The sequence below is a fragment of the Pinus tabuliformis genome, chromosome 3_2 (assembly GCF_031772625.1).
Source record: "Pinus tabuliformis cultivar Carrire ecotype Pingquan chromosome 3_2, CPIR1, whole genome shotgun sequence".
NCBI lineage: Eukaryota > Viridiplantae > Streptophyta > Pinopsida > Pinales > Pinaceae > Pinus > Pinus tabuliformis.
Genome location: NC_142302.1, coordinates 98303589 through 98312605, shown reverse-complemented (window position 1 = coordinate 98312605; position 9017 = coordinate 98303589). Strand labels below are relative to the sequence as shown.

Sequence of the window (9017 nt, the reverse complement as noted above, 5' to 3'; positions counted from 1 at the left end):
TAAAGAGAAGATTTTTTCTCAAGAACGCAGCAAACACACATAAAGAGAAACAAGGGAGGTACTGGGCGCTTGAGATGGGCCCAACCCCAAGAGCTACAGCCTCCCATGAAAGATTTAGAGCTGGTGCAAAGTTGGATCCATCTTTATTAATCAAGAAATGTAAAGTACATCAAAACTGTCCACAAGGAGAACTTGAACATGAGCTGAAAGCAAAGCTAATCTATTGCATAAAAATCGAACTACAAACTAGCTAACTAATGGCTAAAACAAAATGACTAACTAGCTACAAAATTACTAACCACTAGCTAACCAAAATGAGGCCCTAAGCCTTCTTATTTATACAATTTGAGGACCCAACAGTCCTCCTAAAATTTAGGGACTTGGCTGCCCAAGACTTGTAGTTAACAGCAGTCCAACTTGACTTGCTTGGCTGCCCTTGAGCTGATTGATTCGGTGGCCCTTGAACTCCGAGCTGATGGTGGAGAATTCGAGGTAAGGGCCCATAAATGAGGGAGACACCTTCCTACAAATCCTCTAGCTTGTTCTCCCACGAATTTGGCTGCCAAGTGCTCATTAAGACCTTCAAATTTGTCTCCAAGTTGACCAACAAGGCTACACAAAGCACCCATTACACTTGTTGGCATAATGACTAACCAAATTCACTCTATTAACACAAATATAATAAAAAACATGCAATAAATAAATGAGAATGGTGGATTAAGTCAAATTAGGAGGTTGGATGAGCCCAAATATTTGTCCATTTTTGGGGCTCATCATCACCCCCCTACTGAAAGTGTTGCTCATCCTCTGAGCAACCAAATCTCTCCCCTTGTCTTTGATGGCCTTGGTGACTTCCTTGGCTAGCATCTCGGCTGATTTCTCCTTTGGCTTCCCGCTTTTCAGACTTTCCTGTAGAAACTGTTCGCTGGCTTCCTGTAGAAACGGTCTCTGTCTTCCTGTAGAAGCAGTCTGCTAACTTCCTGTAGAACCAATTTCACTGATTTTACTTGCTTGGCTGGGGGTTCCTTCTCCTTGAACTGTGCTGCCTGAAAGCTGACGAATCCAACATGAATGGCAAGTCTAATGTATTACAAAAGCACACAAGTACAATGAGCTGCCCGAGAATAGATAGTGCATGCCAAATCTGGATGGGAAAGAGTGTTTCCAGGCCTTTAACTGAATCGAATGGCATTCTTATTGAACTTCTACTAAGAATTGATAACAGAAGCAGAACAGAACATAAGATAGATCAATTTGTCCTTGCCTCAACAGCTACTGGTACACAACAAATGGCATGGAATGCTCGAACAATGCTTCCATGTATTGAAGGTGGTGTCCAATTTATTAAAGATAATAGCTGGTATATGATCTCATCAGATCCCAATAATGCAGCTGCTGTGTCATTTGTTCTTTGGGGCAATGCTGTAGACATAGCAAGGTTTGCATAGGTATTAGCAGCTTTTTCTCTCAAAGTAAATATAGTTGATGGTGGTGTGCATAGAAGGTCCAAGATGGGTCAGACCACCCCATCTTTGATCATTTGTAATGCATTCTCAGGTAAACTTGAAAGATTTTGAAGTGCCCCAATGGCTGCTAACTTTGACTTCAAATTAACATTTGAAATCATTTCAAGAAGTGGAAATACAACTCCCTCTTTGAGCAATGCAGCGTTGTTTTCATCTGTTAAACCTATCTCTCACAACTTACTTGCTATAACAATCTTCATTGTGTCAGACCCTTCTCTCAGGTTCTGTATCAAGGGCTTGAAATAGTTCGCCTGTGCCATTTGCACTACATTATGCTCACTGTATGGGAGATTCTCCAGAACTCCGTTTGCATCCTTAACAGCTTTAGGATTGTCGCTATTTGACATTGTTACAAGGAGGGGGATACAACCTTGTACCTTGCCAATCTGTTCACACACAGCCATATCCTTTGAAAGCTCTAAAAGAAATTCCACGGCTTTCATACCCTCTACAATATCACGTGCAAGTGAACAAACAATAAAATAGCATGATCCACCTCAGCTATTTTCACCTTTCTTCAAGCTCCAAACTTGATGAAGAGAAACTCAAGCTTCGCTGCTCTGCTGCACTTTCCTGTAGAAGACCCCACCCATTTCCTGTAGAACGTGATTCTGCCTTTGAGTGAGCCCGATGCACGAGTGAAATTTGAACCAGGTAGGAAACTCAGTGGAGGACGATAGGTTAAGTCAACTGTGGAGGCAGAGGATGTATACTCCGAGTAAAACATGATGCAAGTGCAAGTTGGCAACCATCTGTGAGTTTCAGCCGAGCGTTGATTAATGTTTGCGTGATTTGTGGTGAAGGAGTGCAGTGGCCAAGCGTGCGTGGCTTTTTAGAACTGCAGTAATGTCATGAACTGCTGTTGTTATTTATTTGTTCTCTGCTTGTATTCAATTCCATTAGTTGCACTTAGAGTTTAGAATATCCCCAACTGACTGTGTTTTGTTTTTGAACTTCACGTGAATGGCTGATCCATGCATGCGTGATTTTTGCCTTGCTGAGTGCAATTGAACGTGGCTCCCTTCTTGGCTGAACCCACTCATCTCATTCATTCATGCATTGCTTTAGATTAGATTCATGCAAACAGAGGAACAAGTTTAGTCACGTACCTGCAAGTTAAACGGCTGATTGTGAAGCGTGTTGCTGCATGCATGTGTTGATCTTCATTTGCTGCATGTATGGTGGCTTGACTGATGATTTATGGCTGTTTTTTTCTTGTGCAGGTGCCCTCTAGACGGATCTAAGCTGCACGCGTTCATTTCCACGTTCAACTCTGCATGTTCAAGTTGCTGCTGCTGCATGGTCACAACCAGAACTTCTTTTTGCCATTTCTCCCAAACGGTAGATCGGTTTGATCTGAAACTCGGTGAGCATGTTCCTACCATCATTATGCATCTCCCATAGCAAATTCGTGATCAATGGATGCACGGATTTCGAGAAAAATGGAAAATGGCTGAAGATTTCAGAGCTCGATTTCTCGGAAACCGTGCATCGGAATCGGCTGAAACTACTGTGGTAGGCTACTATCACCCATGTGCATCTCCCCATGAAACAGGTTTTGAAACGGATGCACGGTCATGGAGAAAATGCAAAAATGGCTGATGGTGATGGAGGTTGATTTCTTGGAAACCGTGCACCGGAATTGCATGAAACTGCTCAAGCATGTTGTCATCAACCTTGTACAATTCCCCATAAAACGGTTTGTCAAATGGATGCATGGTTTTCAAGTTATGGCAAAAACAAATTTGGCTCTAGGTATTTTTGCTTCAAGGCACTTTGCATGAGTTTGCATGGTATGACAAAATGAATTTTGGCTGTGATGCAGGTATGGAGATGATGGAGGAGGAGTTGGAAGATTGCATGAGGACTTCTGAACCTTTGAGGAAGCTACCATGCTTGCCAAACCACTTTTTGAAATGCATGCCTAGTTTCCCACAATTTCTACAGGAAGTTCCTGTAGAAGCACAATGAGAAGCACAAGGAGGTGAAAAAAATGATGGAGAAAGGCAAGGGATGGACACACAAGTGCTTGTAGGCCTGATCAATAGATTCCCACCATTAAATTCACTTTTGAAATTGGATTTGGCTCGTCCAAAGGTTCTACAGGATGTTTCCTATAGAAATACAGAGCTTCCTGTAGAAGACACAGTTTTGAGGAAAGAAGCATAATGACATGAAAAAATGATGGAAAAGGGGTGAGGAATGGAAACATGGATGTGGGTAGGCCTCATGGACATATTCCAAGCCTTCAGGTCCTCCTCGGAGATCAATTTGGCTTTTTTGTAAGCTTCCTGTAGAAGATACGAAACTTCCTGTAGAAGGCACAAAAACTCCTTTGTCTTTGTTTTGAGTGATCCACCTGACCTACAATGTCCTTCTTGCAACCTGCAATGTCATTGTTGCAACATGAAATTATTCAATGGAGATTAGCTTTTTATTTTTCTTTTTCTTTTTTCTCTTTTTTTTTGAAAAACAACTAGGGCGCCTCATGGAGGTTTTCACCCTAATTGCCTGCCTTGGGCGCCTCCAAGGGAGGTTTTCACCCAAAGATCTTATTCTCTTTTTCTCTTCTTTTTTTTTTTCAACCCATTGACCGCCTCATGGAGGTTTTCAATCAATGAGCCAATCTAAGGCGCCTCCGAGGAGGTTTTCACCTTAGATTTCTATTTTCCTTTTTTCATTTTTTTCCTCTTTTTTTTTTTTTTTTTTTTTTTTTTTTTTTTTTTTTTTTTCTTCTACCCTACCCTACATGAAAAACAAAATCATTTTCAAGTATAAGAATACTTCCAATGGAGCCATGTGCACATCGAGATTAGAGAAAAAATGATGTAAAGGCTCGGAATGCATGCTTTGACAACTATCCAACTTTCAGAGACAACATGATCTGACTTTGAAAGTACAAAACATAGCTGAGGAGGAGAGTACTGTTGCAACTTAGTGACCTTCTGAAACCATATCTCAATATAGCTTTGATATCCTTGGTCATCTTGCTGATTTGGATCATTCTTCATGTCACCTTCTATCATGACCTTCTGATCTTCCTCTTGTTGTTGATTTTTCTCTGGAATACATGGAGGATTTGATGGTAACCATGAGGGAACTCTCTCGATCTCTGATTCTGATCTCTTTTCTTCATCAAGTGCAGCCCTTGGTTCTTTGATCTCCTCTTTTGAATCTTCTTTTGCCTTTGGTCCTTCAATGTTGTCAATAGATTCTCTCTTTTGCAACACTCTTCCTGAGCTTTGGTGAACATCATTGAGCTCAAAAGGAGTCATTTGCATATGTTGTGCCTCATATTTGCAATTGGGTTGAGCTGCTCCATTGTATGGCTTTGGAAATGGTACGGGTAGTTGAGTGGAGGTGTGAAATTGAGATGGAGATGGATGGCATTGTGATTGGGTAGGCATTTGGGGTTGCCTTAGTGGAGGAGGAGGCGATGGGTGTGGATGAGCAAGTGGTGGAGGAAAATGAGCGGGATGAGAGTTGTACTAGGGCCTCCACTCCTGATAAGGTGCATTCCACTGAGGCTGTGGCTGAGCATAAGAGTGAAATGAATGAGCAACTGGTTGGGCATAATATGGACCTGTGAAGGAACAAGGAGAATATGACCAAGGAGGAGGTGTAGACCAGGAAGGATGAGCAGGGGGATCCCAAGAAGGCATGAAAGTGGCTTGATAAGGGTCATAATAGGTCTCGGGTATCCCTTGCAGTTCCTACTGGTAAGATCTAGGTCCATGTGGCCTCCTTTGGTTCATATAATAGAGTGATTCAGTGGCTCCCTTGGCTCTCTGATATGCAGCTTTGATTCTGGGCAAGGAAGGGCACTGATCTGTAGGATGGTATTCTTCACATACAAAACACACTTCTAGGGAGTGCATTGGACATTCGTTCCTAGGATGCTTTTTAAGGCACCTAGGACAAAAAATGACCAAAGCCCTCTTGGCTTCTTCTTGCTTCTTTTGGATCCGCAAGGTATCCAGTTGCATGGCAAGAAACTGCCTCATATCACTCTTGAAATCTTCGATCTGATTTGCAAATTCATCTTTGGACAAGGGACTGCTCCCAACATTTCTGCTTGTAGCCATTTGCTTCAGAGGAATGTTTCTTCTTCTTCTCCCCTAGAGGTTCTTCAGATATGTCTTGATGTCCACCCAGGGGTTCTTCATCACAGCCATCGAAGAAGAACGTTGGCTGTGTGAAGCAGTGGGGGTGTTGTGCAATCATTTTTCTAACTTATCTCTACTCCTACAAAGCATGAAATGAAATCTTTTTGGTTGATTTTTGCTTTTTTCTACTTCTACTTGCAAAACTGAAATAGATTGAACTGTAACTAACTATCTTGCTAAAATGAAAATGCGGAATTGAAATGAAAGCAGGAAAGGACTAATCTACTTTGCTCAAATGAAATTGCATGAATGGAAATGCTAGTCTACGCTTGCAGAATTGAAAGGCTAATCTACGCTTGCATAAATGAAATTGCGGAATTGAAATGCTAATCTAGGAGAGCAGGAAAGGCTAATATATGAAAGCAAGAAATGCTAATCTATGAAAGCAGGAAATGTCTATGCTACTTTTGCAGAATGGAAATGAAATAAACTACTGAGCAGAAGGTTGTAGTAGAAAATAGAAGAATAGCAACAATCACCAATACTCTGCCGCTTCCCCGGCAACGGCGCCAAAAATATGGTGGGCTCCAGTATTGTAGCAATAATGCTACAACTCCTGGAGCTTCCTATCTCTAATTTTATCAACCCAGTAGTTCGTACAAACTTGGAAGCGACGGTGCTGTATGCACAAGTACTAGCTCTTGTCACAGCTGTCACTTGGTCAGCTGGCACAAGTCCACTAGGGCTCAAGCCAACTTCTATAGGCTCACAGAAGAAGCTTGTTAAATGATGGACGAAAGCTAGCTCAAAGAAGACTAATCTACTTGGCAAAAATGAACTGAAAGCAAATCAAAACATGGAAACCCTAGGAAACCCTAATTTAACTAGTCTAACCTCTATGATGCAAAGAATGTGAAGGAAACTTCTACCAATGATGCCATTACTTCTAATAAGTGAAAATGCATGAATCTAATCTACTTGCATCTTAAAAGACATGCTTTTGTATTTTTTCTTTAAGTGGATGGAGTGATTGTGATTTTGTGCTTATTAGGGTTTGGTTGTGCAGATGTGATGCGGAAGGAAGGAAAGGTTGGAAAGGTTGGGGAGGCTAGGAGAGGTCCCCAGAGATCCTTAGCATCAGTCCACAGAGGTTCCTCACGTTCAAAGGCTCAGCAACCGAGTGAGTGGCCTCCTACAGGATGTCTGCAGGGGATTCTACAGGAAAAACAGGGGTTTCTACAGGAAGGTCTGCAATTCTTCTACAGGATGTTCTGAAATGGGATGTTTGAGGATGGATGGTTGATGGAAGATGCATGGATGGTTATGGAGTTAGGATAGGGGTCTGAAGTGATCCAGGAGCTGATGGATGGAGTGGTGAGATGATGTGGGAAGCTGACTTGGCTTGAAGGTGGTTGAGACAACAATGGGGAAGAAGGTAAGGTTACTTGGCAAAAGAGAAGATGGGAGATGAGGGAACAGACTTGGTGATGGAGGAGCTGATCTGAACGAGGCTCAAATGAACGAGGAGGTGATGAAGATGCCCTGCATAGTGGTTATTTGATCAAACCAACTACATCTTGCATGCAATCGAAATATCATGTGATCTATCTAACAAGTCAATGAAATCGGTGGACAGCAACCTTATTCATGAAAAGAATCACGTACGACCTGTGAACAAAACATTATCAAAGAGATATAAACGCATGAATAACTCCTACCAATCTATCTTAAACATAAGAAACTACTTTAACCATCAAAAGCAACCTAAGTAACACAGCATGAATTAAATCTAAAGAGCAGATTTTTTCTCAAGAACGCAGCAAACACACATAAAGAGAAACAAGGGAGGTACTGGGCACTTGAGATGGGCCCAACCCCAATAGCTACAGCCTCCCATGAAAGATTTAGAGCTGGTGCAAAGCTGGATCCATCTTTATTAATCAAGAAATGAAAAGTACATCAAAACTGTCCACAAGGAGAACTTGAACATGAGCTGAAAGCAAAGCTAATCTATTGCATAAAAATCGAACTACAAACTAGCTAACTAATGGCTAAAACAAAATGACTAACTAGCTACAAAATTACTAACCACTAGCTAACCAAAATGAGGCCCTAAGCCTTCTTATTTATACAATTTGAGGACCCAACAATCCTCCTAAAATTTAGGGACTTGGCTGCCCAAGACTTGTAGTTAACAGCAGTCCAACTTGACTTGCTTGGCTGCCCTTGAGCTGATTGATTCGGTGGTCCTTGAACTCCGAGCTGATGGTGGAGAATTCGAGGTAAGGGCCCATAAATGAGGGAGACACCTTCCTACAAATCCTCTAGCTTGTTCTCCCACGAATTTGGCTGCCAAGTGCGCATTAAGACCTTCAAATTTGTCTCCAAGTTGACCAACAAGGCTACACAAAGCACCCATTAGACTTGTTGGCATAATGACTAACCAAATTCACTCTATTAACACAAATATAATCAAAAACATGCAATAAACAAATGAGAATGGTGGATTAAGTCAAATTAGGAGGTTGGATGAGCCCAAATATTTGTCCATTTTTGGGGCTCATCACCAAGATTAGACAGAGTGTTGGATATTTGTGGCTTTGTTGATGCATACCGGGCTGGAGATCTAGATCAAAGAAGATCTACAAGTGGGTATGTGTTTAACCTATCTAGAGGTGCAGTCAGTTGGATGAGTAAGAAACAATCTGTAGTGGCACTATCAACTACAGAGGTAGAATACATGGCAGTCACTCATGCAAGCAAGGAAGCAGTTTGGTTGCAAAGATTGTGTTCAAGTATGGGGTTAGTACAAGGAGCTATACAGATAGACTGTGAAACCCAAAGTGAAATTTTCTTGGCAAAGAACCTTGCATATCATTCAAAGACAAAGCACATTGATGTTCAATATCACTTTGTGAGGGATATGATAGAAGACAAAAAGATGTTGCTAGTAAAGGTGGACACTTTGAAGAATACTGTAGATGCATTGACAAAATTTGTGAGCTCTGAGAAGTTCTATTGGTGTAGAGAAACAATGGGTGTTTTAGGGCTGGATAAATGACTAAGCTCTCTTGTGGCCCCCTACGAAAAGAAAACAACAAGTGGGAGAATGTTGGGTTGTGTTATATTCTTTCCACGACTAGCCCACGTAGTTAACTGGGGGGTTAGAGGGGCGGCGGAGCCCCCCCTTCGTTGCACCGATTGTGTAGTGGGGGGGTCACAAAGGGTTTGAGGGGTGCCTCGGAAAGCTTTATTTTTTGGACCCTATATTAGGTTGGGCGGACCTACCTATGGTTTTGTGCATGTTTTTCACACATGGTTTTGGACACAATGGTTTTCGGTCCATGGTTTTGGACGCGATGGTTTTCGATCCATGGTATTGGAT

The 9017-nt window shown here is 41.9% G+C and overlaps 1 protein-coding gene across 1 annotated transcript; it reads right to left on the bottom strand.

The window, feature by feature from the left end:
* Positions 1–1249: 1249 nt before the first annotated feature.
* Positions 1250–1873, bottom strand: LOC149180013 (uncharacterized). The gene is made up of 2 exons (XM_089413731.1): positions 1708–1873; positions 1250–1422 (listed from the first exon to the last, which is right to left on the bottom strand). Exons 1-2 carry the CDS (start codon positions 1871–1873, stop codon positions 1250–1252), a joined length of 339 nt encoding a protein of 112 aa, XP_089269857.1.
* Between the last annotated feature and the right edge of the window lie 7144 nt (positions 1874–9017).